This window comes from Conger conger, chromosome 10, assembly GCF_963514075.1.
Source record: "Conger conger chromosome 10, fConCon1.1, whole genome shotgun sequence".
NCBI classification, from domain to species: domain Eukaryota; kingdom Metazoa; phylum Chordata; class Actinopteri; order Anguilliformes; family Congridae; genus Conger; species Conger conger.
Genome location: NC_083769.1, coordinates 19,846,336 through 19,873,277, shown reverse-complemented (window position 1 = coordinate 19,873,277; position 26,942 = coordinate 19,846,336). Strand labels below are relative to the sequence as shown.

At 43.0% G+C, this 26,942-nt stretch overlaps 1 protein-coding gene across 2 annotated transcripts; it reads right to left on the bottom strand.

Moving 5' to 3' along the window:
• Positions 1-10,282: 10,282 nt before the first annotated feature.
• zfp64 (zinc finger protein 64 homolog (mouse)) lies at positions 10,283-17,813 on the bottom strand. 2 transcript variants are annotated; one of them, XM_061258194.1, is made up of 6 exons: positions 17,542-17,813; positions 16,800-16,952; positions 14,912-15,061; positions 14,497-14,559; positions 13,914-14,165; positions 10,283-13,306 (listed from the first exon to the last, which is right to left on the bottom strand). In XM_061258194.1, exons 1-6 carry the CDS (start codon positions 17,561-17,563, stop codon positions 11,982-11,984), a joined length of 1,965 nt encoding a protein of 654 aa, XP_061114178.1. In that variant the 5' UTR covers positions 17,564-17,813; the 3' UTR covers positions 10,283-11,981. The 2 variants fall into 2 exon arrangements, with proteins under 2 accessions (XP_061114178.1, XP_061114179.1); XM_061258195.1 differs by having other exon boundaries at positions 14,912-15,058.
• Between the last annotated feature and the right edge of the window lie 9,129 nt (positions 17,814-26,942).

Here is a 26,942-nt window from a genome sequence, read left to right as displayed (position 1 = left end):
ATATGGAATGGTTGCAAACTTGCCAGGAAGAGGACGTAAGTGCATATTATCCCCACTGAGGGTAAGGAAGTTGGTGAGGGAGGTCATAAGTAACCCAAGGATCGCAGTTTAAGAATTGCAGAGATTGTCTTGCCGCCACGAAGTCTAAAAAAAAAAAAACCCTCCATATCACGGGAGGTGGCACGACAGCATTTCCTGAGCATAATAAACAAAATCAAGCATCTTCAGTTTGCCAAACCTCTTTGGAATTATGACTGGAGTGCTATGGTCAGATAAGACCAAAATGGAATGTTTTGACCATATACATCATCGACATGTTTGGTGGCAAACTGGAATGCATACAAGGAGAAGCGCCTCATACAGTATCCGCTGTAAAATATGGCAGTGGGTCATTTTTGTTTCGGGGATGTTTTGCTGCCAGTGGTCCATGGGCACTTTAAGATCAATGGCACAATGACTTCAACAAAATACCAGGAAATCTTGGGAAATATGTTTTTCATTAGAAAAATGCATTGATTCAATCGAATCATTAATAAAGCACACTACTTTACACATGTTGGAAAAGAAAGCTTTAACTATTATTTTTTTAGTTCACAGCATTTTCTGTACATATTCATCATGGGTGCCAATAATTTTGGAGCCCACTGTATTTTCCTCACCATTTCCCCAAGTATTGTTCCACATTTCTTTCTTTCTGCTACTTTGATCCAAAAGTTTTACCATGGCAACTGACTGGCATTGCTAGACAATATACGTGCCAATCAAAATACAGATTTTCAAAAAAAAAAAAAATGCTTTGTCATTTATAGAGGTTCACTAGATGAAATAAATGAAACAGCATACCAACTGGTTCAGCTCCAAGAGCAATGATATCCTATATAGCAATGAGCAGACAGGACCAGATAAAATTGAAATTAGATAAAATAATTTTTTGTTCTACATTTCTCACACCTGTGTGGATATTCAGGATTTTTCTGAGGACAAATTCTTATTAAAACAAATTCTTATGAGGACAAATAGCTGATGACCTTGAGTATCCATACTACAGATGTAGTTTGGTGTGTTAGGCCAAATACTTAGTTAGGCAAATCTGCAGTAGCATCAAATGCAGTAGCATAATCCCAAAGATGAAAAATGGCAGGAAAAGCAAAGTCAGTTCCTTTTACTGTATTTTTCCACATCTCTCTCTTAACTATTTTCAGCTCTTTTTTACCATAACCAGGTGAGACTGCATTCACAGTCTAACAAGGAAATGAAGGTGTGCAAACTGCCCGTGGTCAATAGTGTGGTTGGCAGGACTGTGTATCTCTCTCTCCCCCAAGCTTATTTAGGAGTTAAACAGAGCTAATTCATTCTGGTGACCACTCACCAAAATAGGAACTGTGGTGAATCACTCCCAGAAACTTACATAAACGCAATTTAAAAGGTAGGACAAGCACGCAATGCAGCCTGTATTTAAAGCCTGACTCAGTAGACACTCTGTAAATGCACACAGGCGTTGGTTTAGTCTGCCGAACGCGACGCCAAATGCAATTGGGTTCGCTGTCGGGCTACAAGGCGAATTCAGCGAGCGTATGCGGTCTGGGCACCTGGGGGTGACCTGTCGCACTGCCCATAAAAAAAAAGAAGCAATTTTCTCGTAGATCAGAAAAAATACAGTAACTTGAATAGGGGCCAATCGATGCGGCAGCAAGCCTGTCTCACATCCAACGTGCAATTAAACGGCTTTACGGGCGATGTACAATTAACTGCCTTTGTTTACCCTGGCGAATGTTGAAAAATCCAGATTTGTTGGGGCGTGTTTTCTAAGAAATTAATCAACTGGAAGATGAAAGACCTCTGGCTCTGCAGGGATCAAGCCTTACTTAAAATGTCAATGCCTTGATTGTGAGGATGACAAAAAATAAAAAAAACATGCTGACACCAAGAAAACAAACAAAACAATCCATATGTACAATAAACAGAGCAGTTAATTGCACTTAATAGCACAGTGTCATTCGGCAAAGGAGCACTCTCTGAGCAAAGTGAATCCAAACAATATGAGGCCAGCAGCACTGCCATTCAGGCAAACTAGTTGGGATGTGACTGAACTGGAATGAACAAGGTTTCAATTAAATGAATTTAATTGTAATGTAAATATAAAAATTTATCTGAGGCAAAACTTAAAAACAGAATAATAATAAAAAAAAACGTGATCTGTTTTACTTTTATTTTTTAAAATCATTTCATCATTAACAAATGCCCACATTTTGCTTGTCACTGAGTTTTATTATTTGGCTTAAAAATCCAAGGAAGACTTCTTGAAATTTCCTGCCATTCTCTTGCCCCAAGCCTCACACTTGTTTTTCCGGGAGCTGTTTTGGGTCAGGGCAGACTCGCTGCGAAGTGCCATTTCTGTAACCAGCTGTGGGTGGAAGCTCCTTTTTTGGGAACCATTTATGACCCCATTGAAAGACTGACATCCCAAAACACAGGAAGGAAGGAACCAAGAAGTACCATACAGTATCAAGAGGTCTGTGTCCACTTCCTGTGGCCTTTCTACCAAAGTGTGTGTGTGCGCGCACACACAGGGATGCCTTTTGTGCAATGTCGAGTTTAGACCACAGAGGGCAATAAAGTTGAATGCATGTGTGTGTGTGTGTGTGTGTTGTTTTTGTGGGGGGGCTATGGGTCAGCATGCAAAGGTAATTGGTTGGGGCTTTTCCATAGAGGGCATTTAAAATATTGTGTTTGAAGTCATTAGTTTGCAGAATTACCGTTGAGCTTGTGTATTGCAAAGTGATCACACTCTTCTCACTTATGTCTCTTCATCTCCACATAGGAATCTTTGCTGGCAGATAAAATACAATTTATGCCTCCCTAGTGGGTGCATGGAGAGAGCCCATGGCTTGTTTATGATGTCACACCGACCCCCCCTTTCCCCCCTCCCCAGCCTCTCAAGCCCCTCCCCTCCACCAGCTCGTGATTAGGCTCTGGTAGTCTGCAGATAATAGATCAAAGAGATGCATCATAATCGTCCTGTCTTTCCCATATAACACTCACAATGGAATGTTAAAAGCTCTCCCCAGCCAATCAGCACTGCCGGCTCTCGTCCAACCACGGCGGTCCAGGCAAACACAAGTGGTCTCTTGAGTGGAAAGTCACAGGCCAGTTTAGAAAATGGATCTATAGCAAACAGACATTACATCAATACTATATTATATTCTAGGTCAAATTTCTACATTTGTTTGCTTTTTGAATATTGTGATTTATTGCAATTTATACCATGACTAATATAGCTTTTGATGTCACCCTTTGTTTTTCCAGGTGGAAAAAATAAACCATTAAAAGGAAGGTTAATATTTAACAGCTGTATATGACAGGCTCATACAACAATCATGCAGACCCCGTTACTAGAATTTGAATGGAGTGGCAGCCCAGATTGGTAGAGAAAACACTCTTGTCCGAATTTGGACATTTACTGACACCTATAGGCAACACTGGGAAATGACACAATAATACAGACTTTTTTTTCTGCCAGTATGCGCAACACAAAAAATGATAAATTACTGGAATAGCTCAAAGAAATGTGCAACTGGACAGTACAATCACACAACTAGCAAGGTTCTGTTTTCACACTTGCACACTACTGTAGAGCTTTGTTTTAGCAAATGTGTCATCATTGTGACATTTTGGCAAAATAAGGAACAAGATCAATATAACCTTTCAGATTAATGTGGCAATGAATTCAACAGTATGACATTTAACAGCATTCGCTTGCCTTTTTCAGGCTCACACACTGAGACGAGCATTTTTGTGATTTTCTCTCATTTTCACAAGCACGCTTTCTAAAAGTCTCAACAGCAGTTAACCTGTCGCTGCAACGACAAAACCACTTTTAGCCGCAGAAGAATGATATTAATCTGTTCATTGTTTTTCTTTCAATATTGTTTGATCATTTTCATTATCTCTGTAAGAAAGACGACTTGTGTTGTGTTCAGATAACAATCACTAGTGCAAACTAAAGATATGGTACAAGGACTCCCATCATCTGCAAACCAGCTACAGAACATCAAAGCATATTGAGACATAGAAACCGCTGAATCAGTCATTAATGCATGTTTTCCGCTTCATTTCATAGACCTTTCCAATAATTCCGAAATATTGTAAAATGACTTGGGTCCCTGCATTTGTTCTTAGCACTTGAGCTGAGATGGAATGAGACTGCCAGGTGCAGTTTCTAGTGTCCGAGACAGTCATATTGATCCATGTTAGTGCTAGAACATTAACACATTCCCCTTACATCAGTGGATATGTTTGACAATCCCCCCTTTTTGTCTGTCTTACAGCAGATAAATCGTAACAGCTGGCAACTCCTGTGTCTGCCAAGGTGCTATATACCCGGCTGAAATAATAATTAAAGTTAGGTTTTGAAACAGCTGGAAGCTGGTTGACCTGTTCAGACCAGCTCAATCTAGGTTTTGAAACTGCTGGTTGACCAGCTCATACCCAGCTACACCAGCTTATGAGCAGCTTGCTTGAAAATTGAGCTGGTCAAGCTGGTCATAAGCTGGTCTAGCTGGAGGGTAGTGTTTAAGATAGGCCAGACCTCTCTGATGTGAGTATGGTGGAAGCAGCTCAGGATAGCTAAACCAGTCAAATTTTTAGAATGAGAGCAATATTTTACAACCCGTCATGCCATCTCACTGAACATGGGCCTAACATAAGACAAACATGATCCACAAGGCACAGGGAAGTGGCTGAATAAAGATGAGGTGTGTCAAATGCGTGACATTTTTCTCAACCTCTCTCTTCTGAGAAGTCCTGGAGTGTCCAATGGTGCAATAACGTAACAATAACGTGAGGTTGTGTTCTTCTAGATCCTATGTGATCAACCAGCACGTATCCAACCTAGAGACTAATTCCCAACATACTGCCACTTGATCACATGATCATAAGAGGCGACGGTGCCACTACACGAATTGAGAAAAGAGAAATCAGTTCTGAAGATGGATTTGAACGCCTGGATTCAGAACTTGCAGTGAAATCAAGTTTCACCCCTACACTGCAAGAGGCCTCCCTCGCATCGGAAACGGGCAACCTTCCAAAAACGAGCATCATTTATGGTCTTTCTCCATGGGCCGTTTCCACGGCAGCCCATTTTCACGCAGGTTTCGGGTGGCGGAATTTTGTGAATCGGCAGGTTCTCCTTGGCCTCCGCAAATCTGGAGCTGATCGATGCCATAAAAGCCGGCAGAAGTTGACAGGCTGCAGTCGAGCTGTGGAAAGCTATTAGGGTTGAAAAGGAAATCAATATCCAACCGTCCCTGGGAGAGTCCTCTTCAAGTGGAGCCTTCACCGTCCTCCAGTTACTACGGGCTGAAGACGGCGACGCGGACAGCAGGCGAAGCTGGAACGGAATAACAACACCCGCAGCAGGCTGAAGGCACTTCCATAAAAACACAAAAACACTGACGAATGAGTGGTGGAAAAAGCGCCACAAAAATGTCACGGTTTGACCCCAATCTACCCGAGAAGAGGCAGTTCAGTAAGGTTCCCAAACGGCGGTCCAGGGTACACCCTTGTGTATTGGGATGGGTTGAGGTGGGCCGTGAGACGATCTGTTTGAAGAAACGATACTGTATGCTTGTTGAAATGCTGCAGCTGTTACTTACACTGCTGGAGTGACATTGCACAAGCATTTAGATTCACACGTAGCATCTCATTAAGGGGTGGCAGTTTATGTATTAGCATGGAAAGTGGGTGAGAGATGAAGATGTTTGAGGACCCGCGGACGAAGGGTTGCCATTCAGTGTGCTGGTTTAGGCGTCTTCGTGCCCTCGACAGCAGGCCTTATCAGGAAAAGCCCCCCCGGAGCACAAACGCGTCATCTATGCACCGTGCTTAATTCTGGCAACCTGCCGCAGTCATTATCTTTAGCATACAGTCGCACCTCCAACCTGGTGCGTCTCCTTCCAACCACAACGCACTTCAAAATGCCAACGAGCAACTGCATAACTGATATCCTGGAAGCAGAACGGACAAAAAAACAAGGGTACTGCTGCAAAATCATGTGGTGGATCTCCTGTTGGTATCTTCAGCATCACCCTCTGCAGCTGTAGAGCTGTAAGCCGGGATGAAGAAAAGATTAATGACGATGCTGAGGTCAGTGCGGTCTAACTGCCTCTACACCCACTGCGGCACAATGCAAGATACAGTAATTATGTCAAGCAACATGTGACATGCCGAATAAAACCTCTCGTACCTTTCTCCTTCAACACACATCAGTAAGCATTACTCAGAGACATGTTGGCATATATACATAGTTAAATATATTATAGTCCCCTCCAAAAGTATTGGAACAGCAAGGTCAATTCCTTTTTGCTATACACTGAAGACAAATTAGTTTGCGGTCGGAAGAAGAACGTGAGATGACAGATCCAAATTTCAGCTTTTATTTTCTGGTATTTTTATCTAGATTTGTTAAACAACTTATAAGCTATCACATTTTGTATCAGACCACCTAATTCTTTGGTGAGAAAAAGTACTGGAACATGTGACTGACAGGTGTTTTTTGTTGCCCATATGTGTCCTGTTAGATTGAATGGTTAAGCAATAAATAGTTCGGAATGTGAATTATTGGTTTCAGCCAGTTTCAGCCTTTGAGTCATGAAACAGAGCAGAAAACAAAGCAACTTGCCACAACCAGCAACTTTCTCACACACATAGGGTATGGGCATAGAATAGGATGTGGGAGAGTACTTTTCCTCAACACTGAAAAAGGGTTACAAAGCGACACTTGCAGGAAACTGAAAAGCAACCAGCGAATAGCGCAGAACCGCAGAGCTCATCTCAGGAGGTGTGTCAACCTGGATGGGGCCCCTGCTATTATCTCTATTGAGAATGCATCGCCCTGACACGATATCTCCAAAAATTACATTCAGTGTCAGTAGGGGAAATGCGTTTGTGACAGTTGCGCGGCCTCACTTTGGTTTGGGTGTTAGTTCGCGAGTCTCCTCCGGAAAGCTACAGGACAGTTCATGAGCGAGGCAGTGCGAACGACAAAGCAGTCAGTGAAGAGGATATTGGTGTGAAATCTTATTTCCTCTACAGTTGATCTATGCAATCCATTAGACATCTGCGTGTTGGTGTGATATTTTTCACTGAAAAGTAGTGTTATCACATATATTCAGTACTTTAGGATTATGGATTTTGTGACATTACAATCATAAACCAGACCATCAATTCCTATGAATTTATATTTTGAGCAAAAAGGCTATACTCGATCTACTGGAGCAAGCTGAAGCTCAGCTCTAGATAAGACTTCCCATTTGTGACCATCCTTGCATGGGTTGGTTGCCATATTGAATACAGGAAGAACATCTGCTGATGTGTGTGAGCATGCTGGCTGTTTTGTACCAAAAGAAACATTTTTTTGCAGTTTTAGATATTTTGGTGGTTTATGTGCTACAGAAAGTATTCAGACCTGTTCACTTTATTGTGTTGTGCATTTAAAATTGCAATTTTGTGGAAAATGATGGTTTATTGACTGTAGATTGATTGGATACATTTTTGCCTTTTACAATTAAATCTACAACACAATAAAGTGTGCAAAAAGTGAAGGGGTCTGAACACTTTTTGAAGCCACTGTAGATAACAAAAATTCAACCACCTCAGTATTCCGAAATGGTAACCACCCATGTCAAATTTTACCCAGGGGCCAACATATCTGGAAGTATGCCTTTAAATCAGAAGGGGTAAGGTCAAAAGCACTTTCCTCATCTGAGTTGCAAAGAATGCTTCAAAGAATGCTTGGAATTGAAAATAAAAAACATTCCCCCTCGAAAATGAACTCGGTGGAGGTCTTCCAGATGACAACATTAAAAGGAGCCGTGTGCAGTCAAGGAAAGACACACCTTCAGCCATGTTGCACACTGAAATGCAACCTGGATTGATTAAAAACATAAATCAAACCAAACTTTATGCTGAACCTCTGCAATCCTCTGGGTGAATGCTTAATGAAAGACACCTGAAACGGTGAGGGGAGTTGATCTGATGGATATTAAATGAGAATACACACCCACTGGTACACGATGACCAAAAATTCTCAATTCAACTCATTTCCCAGGAACTGGATGGAAAAAAGCTTTGATGTGAAAATACATTATTATTCAATTTTATAGAATATATGCTTTAAGGCGTGTTCAAGCTTGTTTTTATACCTAAATAGCTGATGACTGGATCGTTATTCTCAACATTAAACTCCTGATTAGTTACCGGAAAAAGAAGCAAAAGATACTGTGTTTGGGTAGAATCCGGCCTAGCAGTTGGCTGCTGGTTAACAGCTTTCACTAGTAGCCGCGACTGCTGATGTATCCGTTATATATTTCTAACTTGAGTTTTATTTGTTTTCTCATCTTCGTTAACCTACTGTTGAAAACTACAGGTTACTCGCTCTACTAACAAATATACACTGCCAAATATACACTGAACAATGCCAGTTTTGACTGTCTTGGTGGAACACTCATTTAGCAGTTTGCTTTATTTGCAGGCAGGCCTACTTGCGTTCAGTGACTGACAAGCCATTTAATGAACCTGCATTACTGAAGATCCATCATGACATCAAAATAGAGAGCGAATCAGTTCTGTGCGATTTTGATGGACAAGTTATTTGAAGAATTAACTGCAAATAGGTAGGAAACTTGTATTGTAACAAGCTGTGTTGTGTATGTGTGTTGTGGTGGGTATATGGTTGTGAGATGGCCTGGTTTTTGACTGGTCTGGTTTTGAAATTAATTGTATGGTCTGGTCTGGTCTGGACTGGAATGTTCAGTTTTACAACGCTCCCTCCCAGCCCGCGATCAGTTCCAAACCCCCACCCCCATTCCTCCGAATGTTCCTCCCCTCGGTGTGTACCATGACATGAAACCAGCAGGCACCGCTGACCAGAGCAGCCAAGTAGGGCGCTGTCCACCAATGCTCTAACCTCCAAGCCACTTTTCCCCACCGTACCGGCCACACAGTATTACAGGAGAACCCATTTGACACCCTCCAAGTGATGGTCTGGTGCACCTTAACGACCAAAATCCATAGGCTGTGTCCCAATACGAAGTCTGCTGCCTTAAAAGCAAGCATTTTCACCATTTTTCACTTGTCCTTTGTAGTAATGTCCCAAATCGAAGTCATCAAAAATGTGTCCTAGGATGCCTAATTTAGTTAAATTTTAAGGCAGCATCCAATGTATCCTTTTCCCACGTAGAATATCCCACAGATCTTTGCAATTACCTCAGGCTTCTTACTTCAATTAAAATAATGGCGGCTGAAAACAGCAAAGTGGCAGTTGAGGTGGCAGTGAAGAAGCTAGTGTACAGGTTTGAGTGAACAGTGAAACTAGAAGATTTGTTGTAGCTATGTCTAAAAAACTATTAAAACGATTTAATCCACAAGAATAATCTATGTAATGTTTTTTAGCCTCTGTGAGCTTTCAATGAAAGCCAGTTAACTTGCTAGTAATCACATTATTGCCTTTTGCAGTTCCTTTTGCAGTTCAGAGTGAGCTGACTTTGTAGGAACCAGGGCAACTGCCTTCCGTTTGAGACACAGCCATGGTGCAGCTACAATTTTATCCCCCCAGCAAAGGTGAAAGCAGCTTTGAAGTCAATTACACCTTACTAGCCACATAGTATGACAGGAGAACCCAACATGAATAATATAAATCTGAAGATGCACATTACACAACTTTCTAAGAGTGTACTTTGTGGGGGAAATTTAGCCATCTTTCTGTACAACACTGAAACAATTCCCTAAAAAATCATAGACAGATGCAAAAAGGGCCTGTACAAACCAGTGCCAACCTGCTGACCTGTAAATCAAGAAAAACCCACCAAAAAAATCTATATAATTGTGGGCAAGATAATGCTTGTCCCCAGATGGCTTGCTGGACTGTTGGAAGTCTGACCCTTGGTTTATGAGCGTAATTGCACATTTAAGGTTGGCAACAATCATTCCGCATCCAGGCCCTGACTGCTCATGCGGCTTGCTGCTGAACCTAAATGACAGGTTACTTCACAGAAGTCCCCAGCTGTCTGCCCGATGGAATGACAGGGTCTTCATGAACTTCCCGACCAATCGCAAGGCTGAGAAATGGTAGAAAACAAAGACTGGAGACCAGAGTATTGTCAGACACGAGGAAAATCGTTTTCACCTACCTTCGTAAAAACATGAGCCTGGGCTCCAGCTTGCTGTGGTGTTGTCTACAGTAAGAGCTAGTGGTCTTCCATGAACATTACACAGACTAAAGGGAGGAAAGACTGCTCATTAGCCAGAGAGCAGCAGCTGCACATTTATTTTCTTTTCATTAAAAGAATGCAGTCCACTCCAGAACATTCGTTTGCCTCCTTCACGTGACCCAGTCACTGACCTTAAAAGGGTTCGATCGTCCAGCTTTTTGGAGCTAAAATGGCAAGACCAGAGCAAGGACAGACAAGAACGTCAGGTTGTCGATAAAGCACAGGGACATTTGCCTTTTGTTAAGAGATAGATTTGTGGTACTTAAAGAGCACAATGCATTCTCTAAGTCTACATTCTAAGATGGAAAAGAAAGGTATCGGTTTTATTCAAGTGTTGTTATTTTCTGTTTTTCCAAACCCTGACGGGATCCCTACACCAGTCGTTCTAAGACCTGGTCCTGGAGACTCTGTGTATGCTGGCTTTCTTTCCAATGTTAACTGCAATTCCTGAAGGATACAGAGCTGTATCGGGTAGGAAGTTGGAGGAAGACCTTCCATATGCGGCATTAACCTGGAGTCCACATGTGACCGATCAACTAGTGTTGATCAATAATGGCCAATAATGTAATGCAATGTAATGTAGTGTGGGTCATTAGAGAACAGAGGAATCAACCAACCGAATCCTCCCATAACCTCGGCATAATTGCCGAATGCAGGTTTACACAAGTGACCGGATCGACTGGCCACAGTCGCCACTAGCATGACCCAGAGGCCGGATCCAGGAGGTTGGTGGTTCAAGCTCCGGTGTAGCCAGATAAGACCTGCACAGCTGTTGGGCCCTTGAGCAAGGCCCTTCACCCCACATTGCTCCAGGGCGGATTTTTCCCCCTGCTAAGCAAATTATTATTACGAAGCCGCGGGGTTCATCCATGCAAGTTAACGAGCACTGAGCTTCATCTCTTAATGCTACATTACGTCAGACCCAGACTCAGAAACAATACTCCATATTAGCATATGGGCGTTTCATCGGTCAGATCAGTTATCCAATAACGATTAAATTTTCTGCAACGTGCGGTTGCAAACACTTCCTTTTGACAGGCAGTAGATCTGAATTGTATCTGCATTGCTTAATTTATGGTCCTGCAGCTGATATCCGTTAACTCGTAAATGCTGAAACTGACTAAAATTCTCACTGAATGACGACTGACCGTCGAAGCCAAATCATTTGTCGGGAATGAACAGTTTGAAGAAAGCTCAACTGGTAACAAGCCAAGCCTGCATTATGTTAAATTCTGTTTCAGCACAAATGTATGGAACTTAATCCATGCTGTCAATAATGTTAATTAAGAGATTGGACTGAAGAACAGCATACACAGGGGCTTCTCCAGGACCGGGAACCCCTCCCTATAAAATGCTTCTGTGATATTGTGCTATTACTGTTCTATTTATGAAAATGGGAAAACACCTATGACTAAAAATAAATAACTTCCAGTTAATGATCTACACTAAAGAGTCTGTAATTCAGTCCTGATTCAGGGATGCGATTATTCCCCTTTGTCCCGATTATTGCAAAACACTGATTATTGATTGATGAAAGTTAGTTCAGGACCTCAAGTTCTCTCCTGGTATCAGTCGTAAAAGTGTGCAAAAAAGCTCTTGATGTGCGTGCTTGTGTGATATTCAAGTCCTCTGCCCCAGGGTGGGGTTCGATTAATCAGTATCGGCCGATTAATCGGGGGGGGAATGGGGAGAAATCGCATCCCGCCGGGAGTGTCACTCTATGGTGACCTCTATTGTCTGGGTGTCAGTGTAGAGGTTCTGGGGGTGGAGCTGGTCGCCGTGGTGCTGTGGGGGGGCGGATACGACCAGAGGCAAGCTGTGGATGATGACCCCCTGTGAGCTGATGCTAATGTTGGGCACCACCAGGGTGCCCTCGTCGGCCTGGGAACAGTCTCCGTGGACGACCGCGGCCGACCTGCCCGGGTCCAGGGACGCCCCCCCGAGCGACGAGGGCGGAGGCAGCGACGCGGAGAGGGAGGGGTTCCCCTCCGTCACCACCGTAACCTCGGTCCCGCCCTCCTGGATGAGCGCGCTCAGGCCCTCCAGGTCCGAGCAGGTGGCGATGAAGGTCTGGGAAGGGTCCGGGGGCGGGAGCAGCGCCTGGGTCAGGACGTGCTCGGGCCCCGGCTGGATCTGAGTCAGCATCACCGTCTGGGGCCCCAGGGCCCCGGCCTCTCCGTGGGGCCCCGCCCCCAGCAGGTCTACCGCCAGTTCCTGCGAGTGGCCGTCCGCGGTCAGGAGGACCGGACCGTCCTTCGGTGGGTCGGCGGGGACGAAACCGCACTCCGACCCTCCCAGCTGGTGCCCGACGATGATCTTGAGCTGTGCGTCGCCGTAGGCGCCCAGCGGGCCGAGGTCAGGGCCGGGGTGGGGCGGAGGGCAGGGCGGCAGGGCGGGGTCCTGCAGCTGCAGGTAGGCCAGCTGCGCGTGGCGGTGCTGCTTGGTGTGGCTGCGCAACGAGTCCTCACGCACGAACGACGCCTCACACAGCTCGCAGCGGAAGGCCCGCGCCGCGTCCAGCTTGGCCCGGTAGCGGGAGCTGGCGGGTTTGGGCGCCTCCTCGCCCTTGGGGCCCGCTTTCCCACCCCCCCCGCCCCGGTCGGGCCCCTCGGTCGGGTGGCACTTCTTGCGGTGGATGGCCAGGTTGCTCCGCTGCTTGGTGGCGAAGCCGCAGGCCTCGCACTTGAAGGGCCGCTCCTCGGAGTGTATGCGCTGGTGGATCTTGAGCGCCCCCTTGCTGGAGCAGGAGTAGCTGCAGGCGGGGCACTGGATGGGCTGGCTGGGCTGGTGCTGCCGCTGGTGCTGCCGCAGGGCCGTCTTGTTGCCGCAGCGGAAGTCGCAGTCGGGGCAGCGCAGGGCGTTCTCGGCCCCGTGCTTGATCTGCACGTGGGACTTCAGGTTGCCCTTCATGGCGCACCGGTAGTCGCAGAAGTCGCACTTGTAGGGCTTCTCGCCCGAGTGAATGCGCGCGTGCCGCTTCAGGTCCGAGTTGATCTTGAACTTGGCCTCGCACAGGTAGCACTGGAAAGGGGCGTCTCCTGAACGAGGGTTTGAGAAGACAAAACAAAATGGTGGGTGCAGGAACTGTTATTTACTGGAGCAGCACTGATCACTCACACAGCATTCAACACACACAGTAGACATACCAAACACTACAAAACCAGACACGCAGACAACTAGTTCACAACATGAACACTTACAGCCATCTGACCCGGAGGTATGACACTGCAGGTGTATAGTGAGGACTCACCTGTGAGAGATGTGTGAGCGTGCAGGTGTATAGTGAGCACTCACCTGTGTGAGAGCGCAGAGGCACAGTAAGGACTCACTTCTGAGAGTGCAGGTGTATAGTGAGGACTCACCTGTGTGAGAGTGCAGGTGTATAGTGAGGACTCACCAGTGTGAGTGCAGGTGTATAATGTACAGTGAGGTCTCACCTGTGTGAGTGCAGGTGTATAGTGAGGACTCACCAGTGTGTGAGTGCAGGTGTATAGTGAGGACTCACCTGTGTGAGAGTGCAGGTGTATAGTGAGGACTCACCTGTGTGAGAGTGCAGGTGTATAGTGAGGACTCACCTGTGTGTGAGTGCAGGTGTATAGTGAGGACTCACCTGTGTGTGAGTGCAGGTGTATAGTGAGGACTCACCTGTGTGAGAGCGCAGGTGCACGGTGAGCTGGCTGGAGTTGCGGCTGGCGTAGGGGCAGATCTGGCACTTGAAGGGCCGCTCGTCGTAGTGGATGCGCAGGTGCTTCTTCAGGCTGCTACTGTCGGCTGCGGCGTAGGCGCAGTGCTTGCACTTGTGAGGCTTCACCCCGGTGTGAGAGCGTTCGTGCATGCTCAGCTTGTCCCGCCGGCTGAAGCGCTTGCAGCACACTTCGCATTCAAAAGGCTTCTCTCCTGAGCAGCAACACCCACAGACAGAAGATAGCAAGTTTACAACTGTCGAGACGATAACAAACGTTTATTCAACACTTTTCTTGCACTTTTTTTTCCTATTACATGCCACAACTTATTTACTATAAATTAATTTTTATTGTGGTGTATTTAAAAATTATTTGGCAACTTACAATCTCTGGCTTTACACAGCACAGTTAATAATGAAAAAAATGAATTCGTTGACATAATTCACGCTTTTTAAAATCTAGTTTAAACACATATACCTCAAGCGGACTGCATTCAAGACTCACCAAGAGGAATAACTGAACGCATAGAGATGACAACCTCATACCTGTGTGGGTTTTAAGATGTCGCTCCATGTCTTTCTGTCCATACTGCGTTTTGAAAGAACAACCTGGAAGCAAAACAACATATTAAGCACATAAGTTATATTATTATTATAATAGTTAAAGCCTTGATAATGTGGAACATTTCTGAAATGTCTTTCTATACAATTATATTCTATTCTTCTTTTTATTATTTAATAGAATGACTTGGTCACCCATTTTTATTCAACAAAGGATATTCATTAATACTTCCATAGATTTTTTTTTCATTTCAATTTCAATCAACATTCTGCATAAGGACCTTTTTCGTTAAACATGTCTTCGTGATTTAAGAGAAAACTTTTTAGGGGAAACTCTACTCTACAAAATGGCGGAGCTGGCTTGCCCAGGGTCTATGGCGGGTAAAACGGAGGCACTGACCTGGGAAGGCACAGCTGCGCCTCTTTGAAGACAGCGGCGGTTTCAGTTTTTTGGAAGGGGTTTTCTGTGCTTTGGTTTGGATCTTTTTGACACCTCTGGGAATGCATGACTGGTATGTTTCTTCAAAAACAAATTCGGCACTGGAATCTGCTGAAACACAAACAGTGAAATGCAGGGCCATCCTGCCCACTGTTCCCTACCAAATATCACTCGACAAGAGCAGGTTCACAGCTGCACTAAGTGGAAATATGCACCAAGAATGAATGCGTTACAAGGCCTTCGACATCACCATGACAGTAAGAAGGAGTCTGCTAACAAACATGCACACATTTTGTACATGGAATTTTAAAAATGTTCTTCTCTTTTCTTATTAAAGAGTATTTGTATACATTTTGGTTTCACCATGAAGAAATTACAGCACTTTTTATATGTAGTCTCCAGATTTCAGGACACCATAATATTTCGGTCAAATGGCTTTACAGGTGTTTCAGATTAGTCAGGTGTGTTCAATTGCTTCTATAGAGCAGGTATAAGAGAGTAGGCTTTTGATTGCTTTTGGAGTCTTAATGGTTTGTCAACATGAAGACTTTAGGCATTATGTGGCTCAGAAATACATTTAAAAAACTGTCAGAGACATAGGGTAAACAATAGGCCTACCAAGATAAACAGTTTGGAGCATCATTAAGAAGAAAGCGAGCACTTCAGCTTATCAGCCGTGAGATTATCAATGAAGACAAGCGAGCCATCGCCTGTGGATTATACCATACACGCCCAAACCTCGGCTCTGCAATCACTCGGATAAAAGTGAATCTTGGTGTCATCTGTCCACAAGACATTTTCTCAGAACTCTGCAGGCATGTTCAGATACTTCTTAGCAAACTGCAACCTGGCCATCCGGTTTTTGCAGCAAAATAGTGGTTTGCATCTTGCAGTGTAGCTTCTGTAGTTATTTGTGAAATCTGTGTAGTCATCAACACATCTACACCTGCCTCCCGAAGAGCACTTCGGGACAGGTGTTTGCGTTTTTCTTAATTATGGCGAGAATTCTTCAGTAATCAACTGTAGAGGTCTTCCTTGGACTACCCTCCCCTTTTGTGAATACTGAAGTGACCAGTGTTCTCCTTCTCGTTAATGATGTTCCAAACAGTTTTGGTAAGTGTATTTTTGGCCTACGACGCAAAGTTTTTATTATTATTATTTTTTCCACATGTTCACCTCCATGGCAACTCACAACTGACAGTATTATATGCAGCAAAGGCTTAGGTTAGCGTATGTGACAATAGTGTCCCCAATAAACATTGTTGAAATTATATCAATATGGTTATTGTAGTGACTTTTTCATCACAAATCCACTGGATTCACAAGTTAGAGTAAATAAACATGCATGTACTATTCCATGTCCTGGAACCCTAAACCTTCAGGCTATAGCTCAACACCAAGAAGGCTGGTTCTCACCGGCAACATTTCCTTTGTCAGCACAAACCATTCTGCAGGAAATTCTGTTTTTAATATTACTCATCTCAAATCTAGGTAACAGGTGGAGGGATGAGCTGGCTCACTTCAAATGAATGACAATGATATGGCTCAAGCTATAAGCATTCATATAAACATGTTAAACAAGAAAGGACAAAACTTTCCCCCCCCAAAGACGCTTGCACAATTTATAAAGCAGGAGTCTAAAGGACAATACAACACGTTGAATTACAACATTCCCTAATCCGGTATAATGCACAAATCCATAATTAATGCAAGTTTATTTCCTACTTGGAACTCCATGACCACAATTAAATCACTGTTCATTCTAACCATACGACCAGGGTACAGACTTCTGCACAAATCCAAAGCCTATACAGAGTGGAGTTCGGTTCAGTCTCAGTTTTGGGCTTACCTGTGATGGCAGACACAGTGCCTGGGACAGTTGTGTCAGATGATGGCACGTGGCAGCCATTTTGCTTGTGGGCAAGAAAGCCGTCAACGTCGTTGTACTGCTGCTTGCAGGTGCCACAAATGTGAATATCGGGAACACGCGGCACGTGGCACCCTGCAGTTTTTTTTAATTTTTTTTATCAAAACCAAATAGCACACACTGAATTGCTTAGTGTCACTTGTGACAACAATTCATTATCTGATTAATCATTTACGCCCACCCCCCAATGTAAAAATGGAAACTATACACAAACAATAATCATGTTATGTTAGCCTATTAAATAGCTGTATTATTAGCAAGCAGAACACAAACTTTTCTCTGTAAAAACGTGTCAGATAGCGGTTTGGGGGCTGCCACAACAATTTCAATTGATTAACTTCTGCAGAGAATTCTGGAAACAATGCGCTCCTTCCACCTTAATCATAGACTGGATGCAACCGTAGCAACACTGTTGCAATCCTACAGATCTGCTATGTAGCAAAATAACACGTTTCATTGTGTCGACAACAACATTGTGAATACTTAGCAAGCTACAATCGTTTCAGATTTTATATCGTACGTGCAAAACTGCAGAAATAAAAGGTAAGCAACCTAGCTTTGTACTTAAAGTTCAACTCGATTTCTGTATATAGACATAGCTAAATGTGGATACAGCATGCCAACTTTTTAGCTTTTAACCACATACACCTAAAAGAGAACTCACCTTCTCCGTTAAAAGATGCCATTACCTAGCTATGAAGTAGCCTACTTAGCTTGTTAGTTAGCTATCGACTCAAATTTAACAACAAACCAAAATAAAGACTTATTTCAAGTTGGTTTATTTCACATTTATAATATGGATTATACCAACATGCTGCTACTGTTCTGATGCCAAATGTAACTGTTTAACAATACATTTTATCCAATTTCCTTCCCCTTGATGCTAGCTACCATGCTAAATGCTAGCTATGCTACATTTCTGAGTCGGCATCTGAGTCCCTTACTGCAGCACGTCAATTTCACGACTATTCTTACCCGCTTTGCGGCAAACTGTTACAAGCACGTGAGAAAATGTCATGTCAACATTGGAATATCTTGTAAATCAACTCAGGGCAGCAACGAGGATTTCCGAATAAAGATATCACGACTGGACCCCCGTAATCCTGGTATTTTAGGTACTACTTAATGTCAGAGGAAGCGTAAATTTGATTGTAAAAAAATAAAAAATAAAAATAAAAATTAAAAAATATATATTATTATTATTATTATTTTTTATTTATTTATATTTTTTTGCCTATCTGTATCTAGCCTTATTAGTTAAATATAAATACATCTCTCAAAGTTTTCCAAAGAATCAGACCATTGATAAAGCACAAATTATTGTAATTTCAAAAAATAAAAAACATCAAAAATAATAATATACATTAATGCTAAAAAGATGTTAATTGAATAAATGCTGTGTAACCTATCTGCAAGACAATTCTTCATTGATAAACTCAAAATACTCTTAAATTCAGAATGAAAAAAAGGCAAAATATAGGCTTCTGCCTGTAGGGGGAGGAATTGTGTTGTGTAATAATGTCCTGTTCCCTTGCTTGGGTGGTGTAGATCCATAGTGTTACAGAGACTTTTTAAGATTAGCGGACTCATAAATGCCTGTTCTCTACAAAATAACTGGACATACTACTATCCTGTTTCATAAATGATCATGTTGATTTCCACATGACTGTTTCTGACAGGTGCTAAATAATCAGCTTAGAATATAAATACTGCATGTTTTTTTTCCTCACGTAACTGCCTGTCACAGTTTGCACATGTATCGTCTGGAACCTATCCTGGCTCCAAGGTGGGGGGGCTGCACTTTGCTTATGTGTCTCAGCCAAGTGTCCACGCAGTCCTCTCAGTGTGCTGTTTATACAGGCTACAGCGCACAAGGTAAAGCAAGCCTACTTCAGGGAAGGGATTATCGGTGTCCAGAGTGATGTCAGAAAAAGGGGCAGTGATTCAGGCCTCACGTTAAACGGGGGCGCAGTTAAGGCCTGTGGGGTCTGGGCAGGTTTACGGTGGTGGGGACGCCCGGCGTTGGCAGGTGAGTGACGCCCAGGCAGATTTCCAGTGGCAGATCCTTAGCTGGCTGATGGCGGTGCCGCGGAGCTGAATGCTGATTCCCGCCACGCGCTGATCCTGCTCCTGCTGAGGCAGCAAACAGCTGACAACACATTGAGCTGTTCCTTATCAGTGATCATGGCGCCGACTGGTTCATTACTGCAGTCTCCTACCTGTCTCTCCCCCACCCCACACACACACATACAGCACGCGTACACACACACACACACACAATGCAACCAGGCACATACACACACACAATGCAACCACACACACACAGACACACACAACGCAACCACACACACACACACACACACACACACACACACACGCACACACACACACACAACGCAACCACGCACATACACACACACAACGCAACCACACACACACACAGACACACACAACGCAACCACACACACAGCACGTGTACACACACACACACACACAACGCAACCACACAGACACACACAACGCAACCACACACACACACAATGCAACCGCACTCACATACACACACAACGCAACCACACACACACACACACACACAATGCAACCACACACACACATACACACACACAACATAACCACACATACAGCACGCATACACACACACACACACACACACAACGCAACCACGCACATACACACACACAACGCAACCACACACACACACACACACAACGCAACCACGCACATACACACACACAACGCAACCACACACACACAGACACACACAATGCAACCACACACACATACACACACAACGCAACCACACACACAGACACACACAATGCAACCACACACACACACACAATGCAACCGCACACACACACATACACACACACACACATGCTCTGGCTTTGTGCTGTCAGCTCTTTAAGCGAAAAAGATGAAACTTTGATATATTTAAAAATAGAAGTACTTTGAAAAAGACAGTAATATGTCAGAACTAAACAAGCATATGCAGACACATATGCAGGAATGCACGCACACACACACACGCACACCAACATATTTAGCATATTTTACATAGATGGAAGCTGATTTAAAATGAAGCCACGCTCATTTTTAATGAAATGATAGCTAGGACAATGCGACTTCAATCCTGTCCTACGGGCATTAGTACTGTTGATTTTCTACCTGAGAGTTAATTGGCTGATTGATGCGGCTCATTGGCCAGAGATGCCACACACGGTGTCCCGGATGTATACCATTCTCTGATAAGAGGGGAGAATGAAATCTAGCAGTGATAATGGCCTTGAGGGCACGGCTCAAGCATTCCTGGCTCACGGTATGAAGAAGACATCAGCGCCGGTTTTGAAAAGCTGCTCTGCAATAAGTCTTCCTGAAATATGCTTGTTGAGTAAATGGTTTTATAAGGGAGCCGCCGTGATCGTTGGGCACAGTTTTAGCCAGTTTCCAGGAAATGCTGTCTTCAGTCTTAATGATGATTGAATGACTTGAGTGACTATAGAGCATCCTGCTTCAGGCAGTGGGGTGTTTCACAAGGTCATGTGCACTCACAGTTACACTAAATTTGCCTGTCTCTCTCTCATAAAAACTGTTTGAGAATGACCTTCTGAGTTGTATTTCCCAGTTATAAACCCAGGTGTCTCTCTGTAACCCAAGTTGGTGGCTTACCGATTGTGAACCTTTGACTTATGACCTTCCCATTTTTCTTGTCCAGGGAAAAAAATGACAAAGTAGGAGAATGAAGTGAGTGGTTAAAAAATGATGAATGATGAATGAGGCCGGGGTTCATTTATTCAGTATGTACCATACAGCAAAGGTATTTAAGAACAACAATGATAAATGTATTTCACTGTATATATAAATAAATATCTGAAATATCTGATAATGGCAATAGATTTCTATTGTGAACTGCTGAAATATCTTGATAACATATTTTGCTACAATATATTAATATATTTTCCATATTTTATATATGAATATAGACCATAACATGTCCCAAACATTGTGGAGAATAGGGCACCTGTATGGCTACAAGGCCTGATAATCTATAATCTACATTGTAAATTGCGTTGGATGATGTAATGTAATAGGTAGACAAATTAAAATTGTGAAACATATACTTTGCAGACACCCTCGCCAAGACAATCCAAACAGAAATAATCTTTATAGATATTTGTAAATGTATCATTGCTAATCTTTATTGTCCTTAGATGTAACCCCGGTTACTCAGTCTTGATTAATAATTCAGCACTTTCAAAGGGTTCCCTTTGGCCAGTGGCAACATAGCGCCATGTCTCAGGAACAGAAACATGTCAGATATACTTCTACTTAAAATTCTATCCTACAGCTCAGATTTTGGGAAACTGAATGGAAGAGCTGTCATGATAATTCTACCCTGCGTGGCATCTGCTGAGAAACCACCCACAAAATCAAAGTATTCTTCTTCACAGAATGTAATTATAGTGTGAATATGTTTATATTCTGTGTTGAAGATTGCCTTGAGAGTATGCCACAGTGGGTGCCACTAAGAAGTAACCTGAAGACCCAAACTAGACCTTTAACCTTACTGGTCCTACGTATTAAGTCATCAAAGAGGCGCATATTTTATTCACATAATTGATGATGGGCTATTCTATAATTAGAGCTGCTAACTGCCTTCATGCAACAAAAATATACAGTGGGCTGGAATGGACTACATATAATAAACAACATTATATAATGGTAATGGATAATGATCTATATTTTATGTTAGATCAAACAAACAGAAAAACTTTCAATAAATTTACTTGCATGTTTCAATGTTTTTTATTTAGTAATCTCTTTTTTTCTGAAAACCACTGGTGCCAAAATTATTGGCATCCTAACAATTATTTTAAATAAAATCAAACAACGTGAAATTGGCAATACAATTTTACTTAATTTAGTAACTTACCACCACAAGTCTGGTAATGGATGCAAATTTTGGTTGATTCCATTGAATCATTAATTAAGCACACTACTTTACACATGTTGGAAAATAAAGCGTATGTCAATAACTGTATTATGTTTTAGTTTACAGCATTTTTTGTGCATATACACTTAGTGAGCACTTTATTAGGTATTTATAAAACTACTAATTTAACTTCTACTGCTGTAGCCACTTAAGAGTTATGATGCGTTGTGTGTTCAGAGATGCTCTTCTGCATACCACTGTTGTAATGTGTGATTATTTTCGTTACTGTCACCTTCCTGTCAGCTTTGAGCAGTCTGGCCATTCTCCTCTGACCTCTCATTAACAAGCTGTTTCTGTCTGCAGAACTGCTGCTCACTGGATTAAAAACTTTTTTTTGCACCATTCTTTGCAAACTTTAGAGACTAGTGCATGTGAAAATCCAAGGAGATCAGCAGTCTGCCACCAACAATCATTCCATGGTCACTTAGATTCTAATGGTTGATGTGAAGATTAACTGAAGCTTCTGACCCATATCTACATGATTGTTTGAATTGCACTGCTGCCACACAATCGGCGGATTAGATAATCACATGATTAGTAAACATAATACAGTGTATATCAAGGGTGCCAATAATTCTGGAGCCAGTATACTGCCATTCTTGATTTGTCATTTTTCCTGAAGATGGAAAACTGATCAGTTCTGATAATATATTCAGAATTTCAGTACAAATACCAATGTACTCATGAAATAAGTATATTGGCATGTGAATTGAGATACAGTGCATGTATTGAATAATATAAAAATGATATAACTGAGAGAATGTATCGTCAAACACATTTGACGATACATTTACTTATATCCAAAAATATTACTGAATGTTTTACAGTGTATTTGCAACATATGGCAATGCATTTTCAGTGAAAATGTCCAAAACCGTGAATAGCTTACTTGCATACTGCTGGCATCATAAACTCTTGAAGAGGTCAGCAGAAATGACACCGATTACCACCTTGCGGAGGGTATTAAATTGCTCGCTATTAATGTTCTCGTGCTTGATTCTGTGAGAGCAAAATGAAAAACATTTGAAGCCTTTGGTGAAATATGCTGAATATATAATTACGGGTGGAGAGTGCACCAGGTGTAAAATTACAAATTACACACACCATAATATTTATTTTATTTGTTGATTTGACAGGGACAATGCATGGCTTCTAATCTGTAGCAGAATTACGGAATGAGCTTCATTTGCATTTGGACTGCGGGCAGCGGATTTCTTTTAGTGTAATGTTATAAAACATACTTTACAATCTCTCAATCTGCCCTTTCTCCCTGTTTCCAGCAGAGGGCATTATTTCTCTCTCCCTCTCTCTCCCTCTATCTCTCTCCTCCCCTCTCTCCTCCAAAGTTTAAGTTTCTTTTATTAATATTGCATTGCTGTTGGGGCAATTTCCACAGATATTATTCATTGTCAGGTCTCTGGGTATGATAGCTCTAAACTTTTGTGCCCAGAGACCTGACATTACTGTACTTGTTTCTATTTTAGAAATGTTTCATAGTGGAGCAGCAGGTATTCTACAGTGGCTTCCCCTGAATATTGCTTTTTATGTCATTTTACATTCCGTCAGTTTATCTCATCATCTGAATGTCACAAAATGAAATGAAATATTCTGTGCACATATTGTATCTATTAAAAGTGATTTTGTTTTCCCATGAGATAATAGGTGTGCCTTTTGCTTTTGGCTGGCTTTCTTAGTTTCATACATTCCACGGTTCTTAACACCCTTCTCAGATGCTCAGATTAGCAATGACGCGATTCATGGACACCTACACGGCAGAATGATCGCTGTTAAATGAACACAGATCAAGTCCATTTTCCTCTGATGAGGGTACACCCTATCCTCATTGGATTTGTATGCACTCGGTTAGAGTTGAATTAACACTGAACATTTTAGCGTGTGGGCATCTTTGTATTCCGTAGCCACAGCGAATCACAGCGTTAATCTGGTTGGAAATGGACTGTCTAAACTGATTTAGGTTGCCTGGGCCAACCCACGAACCCCTGTGGCTTTAGGACGCCCCCGAATATTAATGTGGACCCCATCCAGCTTTCAATCCTTCAGTAGATGTCACTCACGGAATTGTCAGGGAAGTCAGGGTGCCTGAGCACGCCCTCTCTCTTAGACGTGAGTGACATCCTTCCACGCAAACTACAAAGAGGAAATAGATCCATGCTAATCCACCCGCCCGGGTAGTGGGACTGCATGCAGACAGGGATGGTTTGAAGTTGGAGGTACCGGTCAAGTAGCAATTACCGTTTTAATTTATCAGCTGTCACTAAATTAGGCTGTGTGACATCTCTTCCACACACACACACACACACACACTCCAATTACGACTTCACCTGTTTGTATCACTTCAGAAGACTTGTACAGGTTTTTATTTTTTCCACTTTTCAGCTTCGACCCACTACGCAGCAGAGAAGGGCTGAGAAATGAGTGTGATTTTGCAATCAAGCCTTTATTCATTAGGAGTTCACAATTCTGCCAGTTTTACCTTCACTGACATAAACCATGCATTTCAAAATCAGTCATTCTAAGTACATGTACTGTATGTGTTGCATGCTATAGGCAAACAACAGCACCATATTTCAATGCCTTTCATTAGGCTACATGTAAAGGACTTTTCCACTGTAAAGCCTAAACAGCAAATTATATCTGCACTGAAAAGGAAGTACGCTCGAAAAGTCCAATGTATTAGTAATATTCACAGAATAATTCACATTAAATAGCACGGCGTGGTATTTGAGGTAAGCTAAATTGGTAATTGTGAAGGGGGCAATAGTATTCATAGCATTCACTTAAGTTTGAAATGGACCTTGTGAGATCTTTGATCATTTTGGTGCAGATTTTCATGGGGCCTTGGTAGTCCAGCCCTGCTCGGCTGAAAGTCCTGCTTGAAGACAGAGCGTGGCCCTTGCCCACATAACACTTCCATCACTTGGACACAAATCCTCTAAAAACACCTATTGTTAATGTGCATCATAAAGCAGAGGTCCGTGGCAGACACGTGACATCCCTCTGACAGACAGAATAATTAAAAAGCCCCGTGGCTGCGTTTTTAAAGCCTGGAGAAACGCTGCTCTTCAGAAGGAACCCTATAGTTTCCACTTTGATCAGGCGTCAACACATGTAATTAGGCCCGGAGAATTATGGATTATGGGTTTTGACAAACCAAAAAATGCTCCCTGCCTTTCTCCAAAACCTCCGTCTGTGAGAAGAGCTGTCTGCAAAGTGTACTTTTGGTGACATGGAATGGCTGTTCTGTTCCAAACAAGCGTCTCACTTACTCCATGAGGCTTGTGTGAGCATTTTTCTCCTGGAAATGCTTGCCACTCCGAAGCCTGCGTTCTTCAAAGCTGTGTCAATGTCAGTAATTACCGTGGATGGAGCGCTAACATGTACAATTGTGCTTGGTGTCAGTGAGACGCTTACAATTGTATTTATGCTCTTAAATCACATTCAATTCTAAACTCGAGATGTCTGACTAGGAATTAGTCCCAATGTGGCTTGTCCTTCTCAGTGGGGTTATGACATCATCAATTATAATGCCGTCTACTTGGTGGCGATTTCACAGAACAATACTTGTGTATCTAACAGACTGCTCTGTTCTAGTTTTTCCTCAGGATTTGGATTTGATATGTTACTCCATTACAACATGGGACAGTCCTGATTGGACAGTTGATTGACATTCTATCATAGGTTCTACAAGGAAGAATGTCATAAGTGCCATCTCACTGGTCTTTCAACCCAAGAAAAGTGAGGCACCGAGTCTCCAAGCAGCAGTGCCTCTAAACAAATAAATAAATGAATATGATAAATTTTAAAAATATACATCTCACGGTAAAAAACACCTTTCACTTTCAAATCCTCCCCTTCCATTGAAAGATAGTGGCCTGCACCAAAGCTCTAATTTCAGCTTTGCAGAAGCGGAATGACACCTTTTCTGCGTCCATCACAGATCAGGCTATGACAGCCGGAAGATAGGGTAAGGGAGTGTGCAGACACATCTGAAAATCACAAGGTTCGAAGCTCGCCTTTTCCCCGTCTATTTCCCGTGGAATTATTTATTAAAAAGAAGAGAAAAGAAGTCGTCAGCAACAGAAAACGCACATCAGCCACTTCTCTAATAACACAAATGACAATTCGCTTCTGAATGACTTATTTCTTTGGGTTTTTCTTTTTTTTTTTGGCGAGGTGGGGTGTGTGATCGGCGTTATCGCCGATGCGATTACCTATTGTTCCAGCGGTAATCTCTATCTACAGTTGGGTAACTATTTAACCAGCAATGCGAACTCAAATAGGCGCTATTGATTTGCAATTAAGCCTGTTGCTTGTTAAGTGCGCAGTAACTTCCTCTGGCTCTTGTTACGACACACGCGCTCAGTTCCTCCAGTGATGCAACATCCACACAGATCTGTCCACAGGCCCCAGAGCCCGGGCAGAGTGTTCAGCGGGCTAGAGGGGGTGGGGGCATTGTCGCATTATTTCCCCCCCCGCAGAAGTGCGGCAGCTGCGTTCAGCTCCTTAATGGCCTGTGAGCTGTCACAAGGTATCACAACGGGCGGCTGTACGTGACCAGCAGACGTTTTAATTGCAGACTGACTTGTGGGTTGTCAACAGCAATTATAATATGTTTCCACCTGAGGGCACCCGAGGAACACCATTAACCCAGGCCTCGCCGCTGCGGCCCTTCTGGCCTGGAGGTCTCAGTGCACCCACCGTCAGGTTGACACGCCAACAATGTGGAAGCTGTCAAAATTACAGAGTTTGGTGGGGAGGGGGGGGACCTGCTTTTCAGAGACTGGGGTGGCAGCCCCCCTCCACCCAAAAACAAATGAAGGACCCCACACTGAAGGAGCCATTCCGCTTCAGTCTTCATTTCTTTCATTCTTCAGCCTTTCCTCCAACTTCTTAAAAACATTTTTGATGAAATATTTACACGCCATACTTTGTCACCCCAGGGCCTGCTACTTAGGTCTCTGTGAGTGGGATTTGAGTCATTTCTCTCATTATTTATTCATTCACCTATTTTCTTTGGTTTTAATTCAGAG

Excerpts from the sequence above, each read along its gene's own strand:
- zfp64 (XM_061258194.1), bottom strand. The coding sequence starts at position 17,563 with ATGGCATCTTTTAACGGAGAAG. Across the intron at positions 14,560-14,911 it reads GCGCAGCTGTGCCTTCCCAG|GTTGTTCTTTCAAAACGCAG; the intron begins GTCAGTGCCTCC and ends TTTTGCTTCCAG. Across the intron at positions 13,307-13,913 it reads GCACCTGCGCTCTCACACAG|GAGACGCCCCTTTCCAGTGC; the intron begins GTGAGTCCTCAC and ends ACCCTCGTTCAG.